Below are 21,675 nucleotides of genomic sequence, written 5' to 3' on the forward strand. Positions count from 1 at the left end.
ATTGAAAAACCAGTATCATTAGGGTGTTGGTTCTCCCCAGATTGATCTATAATTCAATGCAATCCTGACCAAAATCTCAGCAGGCATTTTGTAGTAACTGAGACGCCAACTCTTATGAGACTGCAAAGAACATAGAATAGCCGAACTTTCTTTTTTTTTTTGTCTTTTTGCCTTTTCTAGGGCCGCTCCCAGGGCATATGGAGGTTCCCAGGCTAGGGATCTAATCAGAGCTGTAGCTGCCAGCCTATGCCAGAGCCACAGCAATGCCAGATCCAAGCCGCATCTGTGACCTACACCACAGCTCATGGCAACACTGGACCCTTAACCCACTGAGAGAGGCTAGGGATCGAACCCTCAACCTCATGGTTCCTAGTGGGATTTGTTAACCACTGAGCCACAATGGGAACTCCAAACTGCTTTCTTTTAAAGGGTATGTCCCAGCCATTCCACTTCTGAGTATTTATCCAATAGAAATAAAAGCTTGTGGGGAGTTCCTGTTGTGGCTCAGCCATAATGCACCCAGCTAGTATCCATGAAGACTCAAGTTTGATCCCTGGCCTCGCTCAGTAGGTTAAGGATCTGGCATTGACAAAAGCTGTGGCATAGGTCGCAGATGCAGCTGGATCTGGTGTTGCCATGGCTGTGGTGTAGGCCAGCAGCTGCAGCTCTGATTTGACCCCTAGCCTGGGAACTTCCCTATGCCATGGGTGCAGCCCTAAAAAAAAGAGAGAAAAGCATATGTCCTTGTATGTATGACTTATATGATGACTTATATATGAATGTTCATAGATGCCTAATTTGTAATAGCCAAAACCAGGAAACACTCAAAAGAAAATCAAGAAATGAATGGATAATAAGTTCCCATTGTGCAGCAGAAACAAATCTGTCTAGTATCCATGAGGATGCGGGTTCAATTCCTGGCCTTGCTCAGTGGGTCAGGGATCCAGCATTGCAGTGAGCTGTGGTATAGGTCACAGACGCAGCTCGGGTCCCACGTTGCTATGGCTGTGGCATAGGCCAGCAGCTGTAGCTCTGATTCAACCATTAGCCTGGGAGCTTCCACATGCTCAGGCTGCAGCACTAAAAATAATAATAATAATAATTTAAAATTTTTAAAATTTAAAAAATCTGACTGGATAAATAACTTGTGGTATATTCATACAATAGGATATTACTGAATATTAAAAAGGATTTTTTTTTTTTTGCTTTTTTAGGGTCACACCTGTGGCATATGGAATTTCCCAGGCCAGGGGTAGAATCGGAGCTGCAACTACAGGCTTACACCATAGCCACAGCCATACCAGATCTGAGCCATGTCTGTTACCTACACCAAAGCTCACAGCAATGCCAGATCCTTAACCCACTGTGCACAGCCAGGGATTGAACTCGAATCCCCACAGATACTAGTCAGGTTCATAGCTCGCTGAACCACAACGGGAACTCCAAAAAAGGAATGAATTTTTTTTTTTCTTTTTAGGGCCACACCAACAGCATATGGAGGTTCCCAGGCTAGGGTCCAATTGGAGTTGTAGCTGCTGGCCTATGCCACAGCCATGGCAACACCAGATCCTTAACCCACTGAGCAATGCCAGGAATGGAACCCTCATGGATTCTAGTTGGGTTTATTAACTGCTGAGCCAAAACAGGATCTCCCAGAATGAACTATTAATAGATGCAACAAGATGGATGAATCTCAAAATAATTATGCTGAGCGTAAGAAGCCAGACCAAAAAAGGATTCGTATTATATTATTTCATTTATATAAAACTTGAGAAAAATGAAAACTAATCTATGACAGAAAGCCAAAGAGTGGTTACCTGGAGGCTATTTTTAACAAATCCCAAAGTTTCAGAAACAAGACTAACCCACTGGCTGAAGATGACATCTGTTGAAAGTATCCCAAGCTCCCACCCAATGTCAGACTCCAGTTTTCCAAGTGGGTGGAGAAGGATAATATATTTTAACTGATGAAAGGTTTCTGATGCCAGTTTATTACGCAGAAGGTGGGGGCAGGACAGAGACAGGTTCTGGAGAAAGAAAATAGAAAGAAAATACCCTTCTATGGTAATGAAGGGGCCTTGGCTGAGACGTCCTCATAGGTAGTGGCTACCACTCTAACAGAGTCATAAAGCCAAGGCCAGCCCCTTAGCAGAAGTGAGACTTTGTCATACACTCTCTCAGAGCCTTGATAAGAAGTGATTCTTGGGGCCCTTGATGTCTCTGCCACCTCCGCTCATGATGTCATGGAAACTTCTGTGTGGCCAGGTCTCTAAACACAGCAGCCCGCCCGCCCTCAGCTGTGGTGCGGAAGTCAAAGCAGCAGCAGTGTTGGTATCGGGGACTAGAGCCAGTGGGGGTGGGGAGCAGCAATCCTGCACCCAGAGAGTCCGCCAGGCCAAAAAACACCAGTGGGACAGGATATGGTGAGACACTGCCCATCATACCGTCCATGTGGGGCAGAGAAAGGGAAGCGAAGAAAGAAGGACACAGGTGGGCAGGGAGGGCAAAGGCTCAGCCAAGTCAGGACCACTCCCATGCCTCACCCAGGATCCTTCAAAATCCAGGCACCTGCCAACTGAAGGAGGACATCTTTCTCAGCTGAGCAAGGAGAGAAGTTGAGTCGGTAACAGATGCACCTAGAAGCCACCAGTCACAGGTTTACTTGTTCCGAGCCCAGTTCTCACCAAGACGACTGTACTGACCATCATTCCGATCTCGAAGGGGCTAAGACATGAGAAGGGAGAACAGCGAGGCAGGGTCAGGATGCTCCAAGGGAGAACCCCAGCCAGCCCCAGAGATGAGAGCTCATGACTGGCCTTCCCCAACTCCCCCACTAGTGACGAATTCCCCATTAAGACCTTCACACCTCCATGACACCTAGTGTCAGGCTCTAAATTCCCACTCACTCCTCCCCCCGTTCTCATCTTTTCCCCCTCCAGGCTCACCTGATAGAGCTGGTCATTCCTCAACAAATCTTGAGTGTCAGCAGCTAAGAGAACCAGGGAAAGAAAGTCAACAAGGGCTTAGAAGGATGGGACAGTGAGACCCCATGAATGCTGCAGGGAGGGGGATGGCAGCTGGGCACAGCCTTGAATGCCAGCATGAGCTGTATGGGCACCCAAGTTCCATCAATGACCAGTTGGAGGAATCCTTAGGCGATTGCAAGAGTGACTCCCAAATGAGACATGATCCACCTCCAGACCCACTCCTTAGCAGACACACACTCACACCCAAAACATACGCACTCTGTCCCTTCCACTTACCCCTAGAGAACCTTCCCATCTCGTGTCCAGCAAAGCAGTAGACTCCCAAAGCGAGGAGCAGAGTGGCGATGATGTCGGTGACAATGATGCCTGCCAGGGTAGCTGAGTCCAGCTCCACGCAGTTCTGGCACACTGTTGGGGAAGGGAGGCCAGAGGACAGGTGGAGAGTCTTCAAGATCAGGGAACCATCTCTGCCTCTTAGGGAAGCCCAAGACCTCTCTCATGCCAAGACCCAAAGTTGAAGAAAGGACTGCTGAGAGCCTCGCTACATCCATCTCCATCCTTCACCCTGAGAAACCCCTGACAAGAGCCTAGGCGTAGTCTCAGTTTTGTAGGAACTTAAACGAGGCAGTGGGCCAAACCATACTGCCAACCAAGCCTCTAGTGCTTGGGTCATCAGGCCCTACTGCTCTTTTACCATCAAGTTCTTTCCCACTCTGAGGGCTCCAAAATCTGGCTCATACCATTAAAAAGCAACCTAGCTTGTTGAGAGAACCACAGCCCCCACCAGCTAGAAAGTTCTCATGTCCAGAGGCCCCATCGATTCTAACCCAAAAGGTCTGGGAGGCACATACTTCGATAATATACTTGCAGAAATATTTTGCTGTTGCTGTCTTGTTCTTTTGGCGCATTGCACTTATATAATCCTCTTGGATCCAGGATGCGTTTTCCCAGGTCTATTTTTTTATCTGAAAGTAGTTCTCCTTCTGTTCCTTGTAGCCATATGATGCTGGTATTGCAACTCACAAACACTTTGTCCTCAAGTTCCTCCATTTCTACCTCATAGGGGCTCACTAAGGAAAAAAATACCATGATTGGAACAAACTCTCTGATCCACACCAAACTCCTTGTTCCGCTGAACCTCATACTTAAGAAGGACTGCTTTCCAAATCTAGAACAGTCTATCGTTCATAATGAGAGAGACAGAAGTCACAGACAAAGGATTCAGTAGGCTCTCCATGAATTACAGGAGCCAAGAATGCAGGATGATGCAAACCAAACAGAGACAGGCCGTGATGACCATAGAACAAAGATGAAATCATGGAGATGGTTGATCCAAGAACCTTCCTGGAAGTGTGTTTAGACCACTGATTAGAAATAGGAGGGGAGCCCAGGTTGCTGAAGCATCCAAGAGGTATGGAAAAGCAGAGGAATGGTCCTCAGTTGGAGACATCCACATCTTCTCCAAGAAAACTTCTAATTCTACTTCCCAGCCACCTGCCACACTTCCATTTCAACTTCTCAGCCTCTTCCCTCCCCTTCTGCTCTTGTCCCAACCGCTCTGTAGAACTCTCACTACTAAACCCTTTCCCAGGGCCAGTGATGGTTGGGGGAAGGAAGAAGCTGGTATAAATTACAAGTGAGCCCAGTGGTCCAGAAGAGGACCTAGGGCAAATCCAGTGGTCAAGATTTTTAGTTTTCCTATCCTGTGCTTAAGGGGAGAGGGCCAGAAAAAAAAATGTTCTATTGGGAGTTCCCTTTGTGGATCAGCAGTTAGCAAACCCCACTAGGATCCATGAGGATGCGGGTAAATCCCTGGCCTTGCTCAGTGGGTTAAGGATCTGGCATTACCATGAGCTGTGGCATAGGCCAACTACTACAACTCCGATTTGACCCCTAGCCTGAGAACCTTCATATGCCACTGGTGCAGCCCTAAAAGTAAAAACAAAAAAAAAAAAGTAAGTTTCATTGAATCCATAATCCATTCTTGGGGCTCCCCACAAGTCTTGCGCAGAGTGTAAGGGCAGAGTTGTGCACAGCACCTTCTAAATTCACTAAATTACTTTGACTAAGAGCATCTCTACAGCCAAGAGGCACTGCAATCTATATCTCCTATTCCAGGGAAAAGTGGAATCTGCATTTTCCCTGAGCTTCATAGTCAGTTACCAATTTGGGTAGAAGAACATCCTCTAGAACTGCCACCCCCCTCCCCAAGAGCCATTTCTCATGTCTCCATCAGGAGACCATGCATGTTTTCTCAGGGAGACACATGTACTTCAGATGCTACGCAACAGACCACCATGTCTTCCTTGGGGATCCACTGCGAATGGAAATCCTGGATATGCCAGAGAAGCTGACTACTAGGTTAACCATTCATCCCAGTTTGCCTAGAATTGAGGGAGCTCCTAGGACATAGGACCATCAGTTTTTTGGATTGGTGGGGAGGTTCTGGCTACACTCACAATATGCAGAGGTTCCAGGGCCAGGGATAAAATCCCTGTTACAACAGTGACTCAGGCCACAGCAGTGATAGCACCAGATCCTTAATCACTAGACCACCAGGAAACTCCTATCAGTTTTAAAGCCAGACAAACCGGGATGAGTTCATCATTCTTCAACCCCAAATCTCCTCCCCCTCCTGTTCAACCTCAACTTAAGTTTTCTCAGAAAGCATTCTGCTGAGTGCTGGGTGGCCAAATGGTGGCCAAATGACCAAGACTCCTGGATCCCAGAGACATCTTCCCCAGAAGGAACAGTGCTCCCATTACGGGCCCTAGCCTCAGGTGACACACACCCCAACACTTTCTACAGAGCTCAGACCTAAGGTCTTCTGAAGGACATTCAAGGCTAAGACATACCCTAGCGGGAGTCAGTCAAAGCTAAGAACCTGTTTCCCAAGCCCTGTGCTACATCCCAGCACTGCTCTCCTCAACAACCCTGCCTGGTGAAGTTGAAGCTAGCACCGAGGACTTTCAAGTGGATCTCACTCCAGGTGGTGATGGCCCTCTCAGGTCCCTTCTCCAAGATGCCCCCACCCACCTGGAGAAACCTTACCTCGGGAGAGAAACGCAGCCAGTATCAGGCCAGACAGAAACCTGCTATGTTCCATCTTCCAGCAGAGTTCATCCAGTAGACAGACCCAGGTCACAGAACTTGCAGCCTGGGTGAAAGCCGCCCTCCCACAACCGACTCACAGGCACCCGGAAAAAGTAAAGGGTGGGGGAGGAACTGGAAGGTGCCTGTGTCTCTGCTCTCTGCTGCTGGTGATGGGAGATGATTGGGGAAGGGGTATGCTGCGGGGTAGGGGTAGGAAGGAAGCGAGTACAAATGGCTCTTTCTCAGAGCATGGAGTGTGGGGGTGGGGTGGAATGTGGAAGCTGAGAATATGGAAAAAGGGACCTGTACCTCTAGGAAATAAAGGGATATTTAAGGTGCCCTTTCTTCAGTCACTGATGGAAAAAAAGAAATGCAGATTTCCTGTCAGCAATATCACTACATTTACTCACCACTTGAAAACAGTCATTTCTCAAAAACCCTTGAGAGAAACTGTGAACCTCATCCCATAAGCCATACCAGCTAGGTGCCTCCCATTCCTGGTCTTGCTCACTTCGGTATCCTCAACATCTGGCTTGTGCCGGGCACCAGATTAAGAGTGCTGTGCATTTTTGTTGATTCCGACTGGCTGAAGGGCCTAAGATCCTGGGAACTCAGCAAAGGCCCTAGTCCCTGGAAATGCATGACCTGTCTTATTGGAATTGTCCCACCTATTCTTTCCCAGGCTGACCCCTCTGTGAGGATTTCATCTTAAAAGAGTAGTTAAAAATCCCTGGACTGTGATGGCTTTCTGTTCAGAGCTCCAGCCCCAAACACCTAAGAGTTCCCACCTAAATTCAGAGTTCAGACAACAACTAGCATGGGTAACAACTGGTTGAGATACTAGAAACAAATCGTGGTGGAGACATTTATCTTCCTCCTGAAGGAAGGGGGCCTGGGTCACCTCCGGCCCAGCACCCACGGTGGCTCTCGGTGCCAGCCAAGTCTCTGAAATGGGAAACAAGCACTTTCTCCAGCTCTCTCCCCTCCACCTCCCACACTCCTCTCCTTAACGGAAAAGCCAGAGACTTCTGCACCTGCAGCCCTTCTGAGCCACGCCCCCACCCGCTGCCCACCCTTGAGGCAGAGGGTGGAGGCTCTGGGTTCTTGCCTTCTCACAAGGGCCCCAGCTCGAACGATGCTGGGTGGGGCTAGGCTAGCTGCTAGCACAGGCTGGCTGGCGGCTGGGGACTGTTCAGTGCTTCTACTGGGGAAGAACAGAGCGTAAGATGGAGCAGGGAAAGCATCTGGCTGGCCTCATCCTGGCTATTACTCTTCTTCAAGGTAAGGGCCCACTATGGGGTCTGACGGCCTGGAGAAGGGATTAAGAAAAGGAGCCAGCACCAGGGGGACAAGAATATTGGGATCCCTAACCTCAGTCTGACACCCAAAGTTCAGAGAAGGAAGGGCAAAAGCAAAGCTTCTTGCTGCTCTCTGCTAGAGAGCTGCAGTGTTCCACTGGAGAGATGGAGTCTTTGTCTCTTAAGAAATCAAAACAGAAGACTTTATCGGCTTGAAAGAGGACCCGGATGCCGCCATTTTAGGTTTGAATGTAGGAACCTGAAAAGAAAATATATGCGTTCCTTAACTCAGAGCTGCGGTTAGTGGTCGACTATGAAGCATCCACTCATTTGGTTGGTCAACTGGTCAACAAATATGGGCGAGATCCTACTACACATTAGGCTAGCAGGACATGAAGGTGAATAAAAACCTTCTGCCTGAATGAGCTCAGAACAATGAGCTCAACATTGAGAGATGTTTCAATGTTGCCAGACTGAGTATAAGGCATTATGTAGGATTTCTATGTGAATATTCAGTTGGAAATACAACAGAAAGTGGGTGACCTGGGTCAATGCATGGAATCTGGACTAGAGATTGCTCTCTACACATGGAAATTGTTGAAATCACACAAATACTGTGTAAGATGTGAGCAAGAGGGGGCTGAGGATGCAACTATGAGGACACCATGTTTAAAGGGAAGTTAGAGGAAAAAACACATCAGGAAAGAGATAAGGGAATGATCAATGGGCTGAAATAATCAGAAGAATACAATTCCATAGACACCAAGGGAATGAGAACTTCCAGAAGGAGAGTATCACCAGGAGTGTGAAAGGCCAAAGAGATGTCCACTGATAAAAATATTTTAAAGTTTAAGTTTGGGATTTGGCAAAATAAAGATCATGACTGATTTAGAACAATTTCAGCAGAAGACAAATGGAAATGAGTAGAAAGTGGAGAGCAGATGAGGGGGTAGGGGAAAAGCAGCGGGTGTAGGATATTCTTTAAAGACATTTAGATAAAGACAAATACCATATGATATCACCTACATGTGGAATCTAAAATATGGCATAAATGAACCTATATACAAAACAGAAACAGACTCACAGACAGAGAACAGACTTGGGGTTGCCAAGGGGGAGGGGAGAGGGAGTGGAATGGACAGGTACAACACTGTAAATCAACTATACTTTAATTGAAAAATAAAACAATAAAGACGTTTAGATGAGAATGGAGGAGACTTGAGTGGTATATAGAAATCTAGTAGAATCTAAGAAGACATTTTTTGTGTAAGAGAAAATTGAGCATATCTCTGGGCTAAAGGAGAAGATGGTGAGTAGAACAAGATCCTGAAGTTGATGTTGAAAGGGTGGCTTCAAGAGTGGGATCAAGGGGAGTTCTGTCGTGGCTCAGCAGATACGATCCTGACTGGTACCCTTGAGGATGCAGGTTCAATCCCTGACCTCAGAGTTGCCTTGAGCTGTGGTGTAACCACGTTGCTGTGGCTGTGGCTTAGGCTGGCAGCTGTAGATCCAATTCGACCCCTAGACTGGGAATTTCCATGTACTACAGTTATGGCCCTAAAAGGAAAGGAAGGAAAGGAAGGAAAAGGAAAAAAAAAAAAAAAAAAGAGTGGGATCATGGGCATGGGGGCAAGCAACCTTATCCTCTGAGACTAGGAGAAAGGAAGTGTGGATGGCTTCAGCCATAGATAGGCTAGTGACTAGAAAGGAAGCTGAAGAAAAAGGGCCATTCCAGCAGCCATGTTCTCAATGAACTATATGGCGGCAATGACACCTGCTGCAATTGAGCTGAGTGATGATCGAGTGAGGGATTTGAAGAAACAATGAGAGTTTAGAATTATTTCTGAGGGAGGTAGAGGAAAAGCTAGCTAAAGACAATATAGTTTGAGAGGTAGTAGTGAAAGCCTGTGCAGTAGCTCTTTCTGTATAGCAGAAAGAGCCTTGGACTGAGCAAAGGAAACTTGAGCTCTGGGTCTGGCTCAGCCACCAATGAGCCGTGTGAACTTGCTTTTTTTTTTTTTTTTAGGGCCATACCCGTGGCATATGGAGGTTCCCAGGCTAGGGAGCTACAGCTGCCAGCCTACACCATAGCTACAACAACACACGGGATCTGAGCCATGTCTGTGACCTACACCAGAGCTCACGGCAACGCCAAATCCTTAACCCACTGAGGGAGGCCAGGGATCGAACCTGCAACCTCATGGTTCCTAGTCGGATTCATTTCTCCTGCGCCACAACGGGAACTACCTGTGTGAACTTGGGCAATGCCTCTTCCCTCCAGGCTAAGTACTCTCATCAGTCAACCTGGGGAATTTGGCTACATGAGTTCTCAAGTCCTAAAAGGAAATAAAACTCAAAATAATCCAAAGATGTCAGTAATCAGTTAGACCCTCTCTCTTATGGAATCTGAGTTTAGAATGAGGGGACTCTTTGTTTCTCCCATGGTGAACAGGTGGCTGGGGAGAAGGGCTAGTTAAAAATCTGCTTGACTCTTTGCCTTGCCTTTTTTTTTTTTCCATTTACACACTTATTCATTCATACAGTCATTCAAAATATATACAGCTCCTACTCTGTTCCAGGCACTTTGCTGGGTGCTCTTCACAAGCAGTTCAATACTGCGTGAAACTCCTAAGACTTATGACTCCTTCCAACTATTTCCACCATACTTTGATCTAGGCCCCATCATACTCACCTCTAGCCACACCACCTCTCTTGTCCTTTTCCAAATCTGCATCTTTGTTCAGCTGTTCTTTCTTTCTGTAATGACTTTCTCTGGTGAATTCCTACTTATTCTTTAAAACAGGGTCAGATGCCATCTTCTCTGTCAAGCTTTCCCTGCCCCTCACGCTTGAGCAAAATCAGTAGCTTCTACCCCCTTTCCTATGCATTTATAAAGTACTAAATGATAGTGTATAAGTTCTATTACATTTATTACATTTGTCTTTATTTTTTTTTCCACTTCACTGTAAACTCTTCAGAAGCAGCAACTAGCTCTTTGTGTCGCCCTTTTCTTTCACACTGCTTATACATGTCAGGCTTCTAATAGTGCTTGATAAGTGTTTGAATTAAATCCAACTGAATTTTAACTCCATTGCTAGTTCTCTGTGCTACGTCTACCATGCAAATCTACTACTCTGAGTTTTGAGAGAGTTGGGGGCTATATAATAGGTAACTTCTTCAGGACATTCAGGGTTTCCACAAAAAAAAAGGATCACCAAGTCTGAAGGTTTTAGAAGTAACTCAGCTCTAAAAGACTTTAGCTAATGCACACCGATCTTTGCCAGGGCTTTAGCGGCTAAAGGAGGAGAGAGCACTGTACAGGCAACACCCTTATTGTGGTACCACAATGCAATTCTGAGGCTAAGCACCCCGTCAGACCCCACAGGTTAAGGGCACAGTACCCAATAAGACTACCCTCACTGTAAGTGTTAGGCATAAATTCAGGGGTCCCAGACCACCCGCACTTCTGATGAACTGCCTACAAATCTGGAGGATTCCACAACCCTCCTCAGGTTTGATAATTTGCTAGAACAGCTCACAGAACTCAGGAGAGCCCTATGCTTACTACTACAATTTTATTATAAAGAATGAAATCCGGAGTTCCCGTCGTGGCTCAGTGGTTAACGAATCTGACTAGGAACCATGAGGTTGCGGGTTCGATCCCTGCCCTTGCTCAGTGGGTTAAGGATCTGGCATTGCCGTGAGCTGTGGTGTAGGTCGCAGACGCGGCTCGGATCCGGCGTTGCTGTTGCTGTGGCTCTGGCGTAGGCTGGCAGCTACAGCTCCAATTAGACCCCCAGCCTGGGAACCTCCATATGCTGCAGGAGTGGACCAAGAAATGACAAAAAAGACCAAAAAAAAAAAAAAAAAAAAAAGAAGAAGAAGAATGAAATCCAATCTAGCCAAAGAAAGAGACACACAGGATAAGGTCTGGGAGGTCCCTAAACACAGAGCTTCCATGCTCTTTCTGGAATTAAAATACGTCACCCTCCTGGTACGTATGTTCACCAAGTACAAAGTATTACTGAGTTTTTATTGGAGTGTCATTACATAGGCATGATTGATGGAATCATTGGTCATGTGATTGAACTCAGTTTCCAGTCCTCCTCTTTAGCGCCCAAAGCCCCAATTCTCTAATCACATGGTCGGTCTTGACCAGTCCCATCCTGAGCCATCTCATTAGCATAAACTCATATGTGATCCAAGGGCCCAGCAAGAATCAGGGTAGCAATCCTATCATTCATGAAATTCCAGGGGTTTAGAAATTCCCTCCCAGCAACCAGGACAAAGACCAGATAAATTATTATACAACATCCTAAATTCAGTTTTCCTTAAGCTACAATCCAGGGAAATAAGTATAGACACTGTCACTCACAGAGGTTAGGCTCTCTCTCCGTTTTCACCTCAAATGACCATGGAAATCAAGGGGCCTGATCAAGGAACCTGAATGACTCCATGCCCAGCTGATCCTCTCTCTTCTGTCTCTCTACAGGTACCATGGCCCAGTTGAAAGAAGGTAAGGGAACTGGCTTCTTTCTAGCCTCAAACTGGGAAAATTCAAAGAAATATGGTTTCCTACAGCAGTAGTCCTCTAGGAGAAAGTGAAGCGATTAGAAAGGATGGGATGGTGAGTGATAGACAGCAAACCTCTCCATTGTCAGCCAAATCATTGGCCAGTCTTGAGCTTCCTAGCAGCTTTCCTATAGCTAAACAATTACTTGCCTGGTTCTCGAAGGAGAAACAGGACCCTAGACACCACCCAAAACACGGCCTATAAATCAACAGCATTGGCATCACCTGGGAGCAGGTTAGAAATGCAGAATCTTGGTCCTTCCCCAGAACAGTTGAATAGAATCTGAAATTCTAAATAGATCCCCATGTGATTCACGTGCACGTTAAAGTTCAAGAAGCACTGCTGTCTTGGTCTTCTCCTGATGCCTGGGACAGGGAGAATTTCAGAGGCAAGATCCTTAACAGGCATTTCCTTTTTCAGGAAAACATTCAGTGCTCTTGGATGACAACCGAGAAGATGGTTCAGTACTTCTGACTTGTGGTTTGCCTGACCAAAATATCAGATGGTTTAAAGATGGGAAGGAAATATGTTCTCTAAATAACAGTAGAAGTACTTGTAATCTGGGAAGTAGTTCCAAGGACCCTCGAGGGATCTATTGGTGTGAAGGATCAAAGGAGAATTCAAAACGACTCCAAGTATATTATAGAAGTATGTATCCCCTTCGGTGTGCTTGTGTGAAAGTAAGAAGTGCTTGCTGTTCTAGTGAGCTTCTTGTCTTTGGAGAATGTGGAATTAGATGATAAACAGTGATGTAAGAGCCAGTTTTCTTAATCTCAGCTTACTTTTTTTTTAATTTAACAAACCAGATTCCCCCAACTTCTTGAAAAAGCATAGCCAGTCCCATAAAGCCTGGCTCACCTAATGGGTAGGCTCCACAGATTGGATCAGTCAGCAGTTTATGTAAACTGAGTTAGGTTAGGTAAGGGAGACAGGGGGGTTACAAGATGAGCAACAGTGAAATGTAGAAGGCAATTCCTTTTGATAGTTGCTAGTAGGACAATGACATGGGCTTCCCCAGGACTCCTAGGGGACAGAGGAGCATCAAAAAGTATTGACTTCTTTGTATCAAATGTCCTGGGATGGTCCATGAAGGAAAACAATATTAAAAAGAACGGGGAGTTCCCATTGAGGCTTAGTGGGTTACAAACCCAACTGGTATCCATGAGGATGTTGGTTCAATCCCTGGCCTCGCTCAGTGTGTTAAGGATCCAGCGTTGCCCTGAGCTCTGGTGTAGGTCATAGGTGCAGCTTGGATCCTGCAATCCTGCATTGCTGTGGCTGTGGTGTAGGCCAGCAGCTGCAGCTCTGTTTTGACCCCTAGCCTGGGAACTCCCAAATGCCTAAAAAGCACACACAAAAAAATTAAATAAAAAGAACGCATATATGAGTATAAATGTAAAGCAGAAATTGACACAACATTGTAAATCTACTATGCTTTGTTTTGTTTTGTTTTTTAGGGCCACACCAGAAGCATATGGAGGTTCCCTGGCTGGGGTCAAATGGGAGCTATGGCTGCCAGCCTACACCACAGCTACAGCAACGTGGCATCTGAGTCACATCTGCGACCTCTACCACAGCTCATGGCAACATCGGATCCCTGACCCACAGAGGGAAGGAAGGGATCGAACCTGCATCCTCATGTATATTAGTTGGGTTCATTTCCACCGAGCCACAATGGAAACTCCCAACTATGCTTTAATTTTTTTAAAAAAATAATCTTTTTAAAGCATTGAATTCTTGGAGTTCCCATCGTGGCGCAGTGGTTAACGAATCCGACTAGGAACCATGAGGTTACAAGTTCGGTCCCTGCCCTTGCTCAGTGGGTTAACGATCCGGCGTTGCCGTGAGCTGTGGTGTAGGTTGCAGACGTGGCTCGGATCCCACGTTGCTGTGGCTCTGGCGTAGGCCGGTGGCTACAGCTCCAATTAGACCCCCAGCCTGGGAACCTCCAAATGCCGCGGGAGCGGCCCAAGAAATAGCAAAAAAGACAAAAAAAAAAAAAAAAAAAAAGCATTGAATTCTTAGTCCAAGCATCTTCTCAGGCAATTTCCTTTGCCATAACACCCCCAGAGAGAGCCTGATCCCCTAGACAGAGGCGTTATCAACGATAGGCAGGAGAAAAAAATATAGAACAACTTTCACATCCTAAAGAAGGCTTGTCCCTCCCTCACCCACAGTGTGTCAGAACTGCATTGAGCTGAATTCAGCCACTGTGTCTGGTTTTATCTTCACTGAAATCATCAGCCTTTTTTTCCTTGCTGTTGGGGTCTACTTCATTGCCGGACAGGATGGAGTTCGCCAGTCAAGAGGTAAAAGAATGTTCTTAAATGAGAAATAAGACTACCTGGGACCCTCAGCCTCCTTCCTACTAAAATAGACCCAAGAGAAGAGACTGGGTTGGCTTGTGTTCCTGTGAGCACAGTTAGGCAAGGCTCTGGCTCTGTAAGCAGGAGAAAAGGAGAGATAGTGTTTTCACAGCATATTTGCCTGTCACAAGGTCCAACTCTCCCCGATTTGTCCTCTGTTCTTTTTAAAAAAGTCTTTTTTGGAGTTCCCTGGTGACTCATCAGATTAAGGATCCAGCATTGTCACCACTATCCGTGGCTTGGGTCACGGCTGTGGCGCCGGTTCAATCCTTGGCCCAAGGGATTTCCTATTGTAGCTCAGCAGTAACAAACTCAACGAGTATCCATCAGGATACTATCCTTGGCCCAAGCCATGGGTGTGGCAAAAAAACACAACTCTTTTTTTTGTTTTGTTTTGTTTCATTTTTGTTTTTGTTTTTTGTCTTTTTAGGGCCGTAACTGTGGCATATGGAGGTTCCCAGGCTAGGGATCGAATCAGAGCTGTAGCTGCTGGCCAACACCACACTAACAGCAATGCAAGATCAGAGCCATGTCTGTCATCTACACCACAGCTCATGGCAACACCAGATCCTTAACCCACTGAGCAAGGCCAGGGGTCAAACCTGCATCTCCATGGATGCTAGTCAGATTCGTTTCCACTGAGCCACAATGGGAACTTCCCACAACTCTTTACTTAAGTAAAACTTACATACAGAAAAGTGCATGAATCGCATACATACAGTTCAAAAAAAAAAAATTAACAAAGCAAACAGACCCATGAATCCAGCACCCATGAGATTCACTTGTGGCTCAGAAGGTTAAGGATCCAGAATTGCCATAGGCCACAGCTGTGGCATCAGTTCAGTCCCTGGCCCAGGAACTTCCACATGCCACAGATGCAGCCAAAAAAAAAAAAAAATATATATATATATATATATATATATATATATATCACCCAGTTTAAGAAGGGGAATTAACCCTTGTGGTCACTTCCAGCTTCCACCTAGTCTCAAAAGTGACTGCTATTCTGACTTCTAACAACATTTATTCATTTTACCTGGTTTTGTTCATTATGTAAATAGACCCATACAGTAAGTACTCCTGTGTGTGGCTTCTTTTACCCAACAATATGCTTGTGAGATCTATCCATACTGTTGTATGTAGATGTATTTTACTAATTCTTATTGCTATTCAGTACACCATTGTGTGAATATAACCCAAATTATTATTCATTCTACCTTGTATATATGTACATTGTTGTTGTTGTTTTTTTTCCTGTGCAGCTTCAGACAAGCAGACACTGTTATCCAATGACCAACTTTATCAGGTAAGGGAATGTGGAATGAAAGAGACATTGCTCGATAATAGTGGTAAAATTTCAGAATGGGAGAGGTGGGCCAGTTATTTGGTAGTTATTATAATGACACAAAACTGTTTAGGACATACCAGATGATGGCAGCATTATCCCTTTGGGTAGAATGGATGAAATAAAGAGAACAGTTGAGAGAGACTGAGGTCAGAGTCTAGTGAGAAAAAGGTGAAGAACATGCTGAGAGAGCCACAGAAAGAAACTAGGTACAGAACCTACATCTCCTTGTCCTCTTCCACCCCTAGGACCATGAAGCAAGCCCTCCAAAGCCTTAAACATAATTAGCACGCAATAAACACACATCAGATTGATTCACAGAGAAGGACAAAAAATAATTATGACTGTCCTATTTTTTTAGCCCCTTAAGGATCGGGAAGATGACCAATATAGCCACCTTCAAGGAAACAATTCAAGGAAGAATTGAGCCCAAGACTCAGAGTAGGTGTGTCTTTCTGCACTAATTCTAAGACAGTACCTTTGCCCTCCAAACTGCTGCCATGTCTATCTCCTTTCCACAAGCAGCTCTAAGGATGGGGTGTGGGGGTGAGTGATATAATCCTGTGCATTATAGGATTTTTTGCAGCATCCCTGGCCTCTATCCACCAGATGCCAGTAGTACCCTCCAGGCGTGACAATAAAAATATCTCCAGATGTTGCAAATGTCCCCTCAGGGGCAAAATCACCCTTAGTTAAGAATCACTGACCTATATTCATCTTCCAGTCAATCAATCAGATGTTCTGAGCTGTGGCATAAAGGGATCCACGGCATCTCTTTAGCACCAGGACGCAGTGGGTTAAGGACCTGGTGTTGCCATAGCAGTGTGGGTCACAACTGCTGCTCAAATCAGATTCCTGACCCAGGAACTCCATATGCTGCAGGGCAGCCAAAAAAGAAATTCTGATTTAATCAACCAGAAATTTCAATCAGGAAAATAGAGCCCAAGCATTATTTGGTTTTCTGAACCAAGTGCAATTTTTCTTCTTTCAATCCAGGTGTTTTCCCTTCTATCCAGTTCTCAGAAAGAAAGCAATACATTTTGGAACAACCCTAACAGAGAGATTTTCAGCCCCAAATCTAGACTCGAGCTTCTCAAAGACAACAAATGGAGAAAAAAGCCATCAGAACAAATTTGGGTTTTTCTCAAAATAAAAGTAAAAAGTGTATGGTGTTTCAGGAGCGCCACCTATTGGAAGTAATTTTTCTGTAAAAGAAAAATGAGGAGTTCCCCTTCTGGCTCAGTGGTTAACGAATCAGACTAGGTACCATGAGGTTGCGGTTTGATCCCTGGCCTTGCTCAGTGGGTTAAGGATCCAGCATTGCCGTGAGCTGTGGCGTACGTTGCAGATGCGGCTCGGATCCTGTGTTGCTGTGGCTCTGGCGTAGGCCGGTGGCTTCAGCTCCAATTAGACCCCTAGCCGGGGAACCTCAATATGTCATGGATGCGGCCTTAGAAAAAGACAAAAAAATAAAAAAATAAAAATAAATGAAAAGGTCAAATAACTTCCTCTATTTGAATATATATTGTTGTTGTTGTTGTTGTCATTTGTTTGTTTTTGGTTTTTAGGGCCACACCTGCGGCATTTGGAAGCTCCTAGGCTAGGGGTCAAATCAGAGCTGCAGCTGCCAGCCTACACCACAGCCACAGCAACACGGGATCCGAGCCAAGTCTTCAACCTACACCACAGCTCATGGCAATGCCAGATCCTTAACCCACTGAGCAAGGCCAGGAGTTGAACCTACATCCTCATGGATTCTAGTCAGGTTCATTACTGCTGTGCCACAATGGGAACTCCAATTACACTAGTTTCTTTTTTTTCTTTTTTTTTTTTTTGTCTTTTTGCTTTCTTGGGCCGCTCCCGCGGCATATGGAGTTTCCCCGGCTAGGGGTCCAATCGGAGCTGTAGCCGCCAGCCCACACCAGAGCCACAGCAACTCGGGATCCGAGCCACGTCTGCAACCTACACCACAGCTCACAGCAATGCCAGATCCTTAACCCACTGAGCAAGCGCAGGGACCGAACCCGCAACCTTATGGTTCCTAGTCGGATTCGTTAACCACTGCGCCACGACGGGAACTCCTACACTAGTTTCTTATATATCCTTACAAGCATTATATATCATAGGTGTTATAGGCATACTATAAGCAAATTCTTAAGCACACATTATTCTCCCTCCATTTTTCAAATGTTATCATCCTACACATATTGCACTTCTCACCTAATAAAACCTTAATATTATTTCATACCAATATATAAAGGAGCTCCTTTCCTAGTCCATTGCAGCCACTTTGTACAGATTCCCTGTAATTTATTTCACTAGTCCCCTACTGATGGACATTCAATCTTTTGGTCTTACAATGTCATGATGACTAATGTTGCCTAAGTGCCATTTTTTTAAATTGTATTGAGATATAATTGACATGCTCTAAAATTCACTCATTTTAAGTGATTTAATCTGTTCTTGGTAATTTTTAACAAATTCACCCAGTTGCACAACCATCACCATAATCCAGATTTAGAACATTTCCATTGGTCTCTTGACATCTCTCGTGCTATGCTATTCCTATTCGCAGTCACTCCTTCCTTGTTCCTACCCTCACAGCCAGGCAGTCGCTAATCTCTTTTCTATCTCTTTAGAGTTGCCTTTTTTGGACAAATGGAGTCATGCAATACGCCGCTGCAGACATTCTCATTCAAGTCTTTGAGTGGACATATGTTTTCATTTACCTGGGTTGATATCTAGGAGTGAAGAATTGCTGAATTGTATGGTAAATTTATGCATAATATTTTAAGAAACTGCCAGAGTGTTTTCCAAACTGTTCTTTTTACATTTCCACGAGTGATAGATGAATGAGGGTTCTTGCTGCACTGCATCCTCACAAATATTTGTTATCTTTTTTAGTATAGTCATTAAAGTGGATATAAAATAGTATTTTATTGTGGCTTTAATTTGCATTCCCTAATGACTAATGATGTTGAACATCTTTTCAAGTGCTTATTAGCCATTCTTATCATATATTTAGTAAAGCGTGTATTCAAAACTTTTTTAAATTGCGTTTTCTTCTTACTCTTGCATTGCAAGACTTCTCATTTATTTTGAATACAAGTCCTTTATCAGATACATGATTTGCAAGCGTATCCACCAGTCTGTGGCTTGTCTTCCCATTTCCCTTTTTTTTTTTTTTTTTTTTTTTTTTGTCTTTTTGCCATTTCTTGGGCCGCTTCCACAGCATATGGAGGTTCCCAGGCTAGGGGTCCAATCAGAGCTGTAGCCGCCGGCCCACACCAGAACCACAGCAACATGGGATCCGAGCCATGCCTGCAACCTACACCACAGCTCTCAGCAATGCTGGATCCTTAACCCACTGAGCAAGGCCAGGGATCGAACCTGCAACCTCGTGGTTCTTAGTCGGATACGTTAACCACTGAGCCACGACGGGAACTCCTCCATTTTCTTAATACTGTCTTTTGAAGTGCAAAAGTTTTTAATTTTGTTCATCTGTTTGACCCATTTTTTTCTTTTATGGATTGTGCTTTTGCTGTCATGTCTGAGAAATCCTTGCCAAACCCAAGGTCACAAAGATTTCATGTATGCCTTGTTTTTTAAAGTTTTAGTTCTAACAATGTCATTTTGAACATTAAGATTCTTTGCAACAAATACAAATATATGGAATTGCATTTGCATGTATTTGCAGAAATATATTTGCATTTGTAACTTTATTAAATATTGCCAAATTGCACTTCATAGAGGTTGAACCAATGTATATAATCCTAAAAAGATCTGGCAATGCCAGATCCTTTAACACACTGCACCAAGGCCAGGGATCGAACTGCACCTCCACAGCAACCTAGGCCACTGCAGTTGAATTCCTAGCCCACTGCACCATAGCGGGAACTCCTTGACTAACTTTAAACTGAAACCAAGACATATCTGACATGAACCCAGCCAAAACCCAGACTGAGACTTGAACCCATGGCTTTTAAAGTTAGAAATATTCACCTGGTGTCTGAACTTACTGAGGCTCAGGTTCTTTGTGTCTTAGCACAGAAAGAATTCAGCGAGACAAAGTGATAGGCAAGAAATAGATTTATTGATAAGATGCTTGTGAGGGATGCAAGTGGGCAGGTGAGGCACTGTGATTTAGATGTGCTAAAATTCTTATGTTTCAAGGAAAGTGGAGGAGGAGGGAAAAGCCACCTTCTTCCTTATTCTTTGAGCAGATTTCAGGCTTACATCACTAGCTCCTTCATATTGGGTAAGAGAATATTTGACCCTATGAGATTAAACTAGGACTGTCATGGTGTTTATTCAAATCAGCGGAAGGGTGGTAACATATGCTAAAATATGTTGAATCATCTCATGTTTCTGTATAATGATGATCTCCTGCTTTGGAATCTTTCCCTTAAACTCCTGTCCTTGGTCCTAAATCATTATCTTTCTGAACTTGAATGCAGGCCTCATTTTATCTTTCACTTCATGAACTGAGGAACATCTCAAGTTTTTATGTGTGGTTTTATAGTTAAGTAAACCTGCTTCATTCTGATGGCTTTCTTGAGCCATTATTAACTTACAGTGGTCTCCAAAAATTCACTAGGTTTACCCCTCTATGGTCCCCTATTGGGACTTCTACAACTACCTATGTAACTATCCTACTCTAACTCTATCAAAACCACACAGCTACCCACTTATTTCAGAACTTTTTTTGGCCACCCTGTGGCATATGGAGTTCCTGGGCCAGGGATCAAATCTGAGCTGGAGCTGCAACCTGTGGCACAGTTGCAGCAATGCCAGATCCTTAACCCACTGCACCGGGCCAGGGATCAAACCTGAGCTGGAGCTGCAACCTGTGGCACAGCTGCAGCAATGCCAGATCCTTAACCCACTGCACAGGGCCAGGGATCAAACCTGGGTCCCTGCCACTTCAGAGACACTGTCGATCCCACTGCACCACAGCAGGAACTCCCAGAACTATCTATTGAATAATCCATCTTGTACACATTATTATCACTCCACTTTCACCAGACCATAAGATCCAGGAAGACTTGTATTTTATGCCCACTACTGTAGCTTCAGGAACTAGAACAATGCTGGAATATAAGAGACACCCTAAGATTGCTCAACATGTGTGTATGTATAGGTGTGTGTTGGTGTGAAAATATACATAAAGTAAAACTTACCATTTTAACCATTTTCAACTGTAATGTTCAGTAGCATTAAGTACATTCACAATGTTGTGCAGCCATCAGCACTATCATTTCCAGAACTTTTTCTTTATCCTGAAGAAACTCTCCACCCATTAAACAATAAATTCACATTCCTCCCACTCCCCAACCCCTGGTAACCTCTATTTTATGTTTTGTTTCTATAAATTTGCCTATCTACATACCACATGTAAGTGCACTTCATGCAGTATTTTGTCCTTTTGTATCTCATTTATTTCACTCATCAAAATGTTTTCAAGGCTCATCCATGTTGTAGCATGTACCAGAATTTCCTTCCTTTTAAAGGCTTGATAATAATCATGTGTATGTATACACCACATTTTTTTTGTCCATCTGTCAATGGGTATTTTGGGTTGTTTCTACCTTTTGCTTCTTACAAATGTTGCTATGAACATTGGTGCACAAGTATTTGTTTGAGTCCCTGCTTTGAATTCTTTGGGGTATTTACCCAGAAAAGAAATTGCTGCTGCATGTTGTGGTAATCTGTTTAACTTTTTTTGGGGGGGGAGGTGGTCACACCCATGGCCCATTGAAATTCCCAGGCCAGGGATGGAACCTGTGCCAAGCATCAAGCCAAGCTGCTGCAGTGACATGTCAGATCTTTAACCCACTACACCAGAAGAGAACTCCTCTGTTAACTTTTTGAGGAGTCACCAGACTGTTTTCCCAAAGCGCCCCACTATTTTATATTCCCATCAGCAATGCAGAAGGGTTCCTATCTCTCTACAGCCCCATCAACAATTATTTTCCATTTTTTTCATAATCACTTTCCTAACGGGTAAGGTGAC

At 44.6% G+C, this 21,675-nt stretch overlaps 3 protein-coding genes across 8 annotated transcripts in view; 2 read left to right on the forward strand and 1 right to left on the reverse strand.

Moving 5' to 3' along the window:
- Window positions 1-21,675, forward strand: part of IL10RA (interleukin 10 receptor subunit alpha) — a 926,736-nt gene that overhangs the window by 329,305 nt on the left and 575,756 nt on the right. The window lies entirely within an intron of this gene.
- CD3D (CD3 delta subunit of T-cell receptor complex) lies at window positions 2,419-6,096 on the reverse strand. Its single transcript, NM_213775.2, is given in 5 exon segments — window positions 2,419-2,724; window positions 2,946-2,989; window positions 3,264-3,395; window positions 3,839-4,057; window positions 6,039-6,096. Coding segments are annotated over 5 exon segments (516 nt in total). The 5' UTR covers window positions 6,094-6,096; the 3' UTR covers window positions 2,419-2,658.
- Window positions 7,271-21,369, forward strand: CD3G (CD3 gamma subunit of T-cell receptor complex). Of its 6 annotated transcripts, none has more exons than XR_014814396.1 (8): window positions 7,271-7,361; window positions 11,871-11,894; window positions 12,372-12,599; window positions 14,129-14,260; window positions 15,580-15,623; window positions 16,024-16,103; window positions 18,302-20,440; window positions 20,521-21,369. XR_014814396.1 is itself a non-coding variant. In XM_005653705.4 (7 exons), exons 1-6 carry the CDS (start codon window positions 7,307-7,309, stop codon window positions 16,087-16,089), a joined length of 549 nt encoding a protein of 182 aa, XP_005653762.1. In that variant the 5' UTR covers window positions 7,271-7,306; the 3' UTR covers window positions 16,090-16,107; window positions 18,302-21,369.

Source organism: Sus scrofa, chromosome 9 (genome assembly GCF_054392235.1).
Source record: "Sus scrofa isolate SSC_HxYL_T2T_F1_AM1 chromosome 9, Sscrofa_HxYL_maternal_Yorkshire_Landrace_v2.0, whole genome shotgun sequence".
In the NCBI taxonomy this organism is placed as follows: domain Eukaryota; kingdom Metazoa; phylum Chordata; class Mammalia; order Artiodactyla; family Suidae; genus Sus; species Sus scrofa.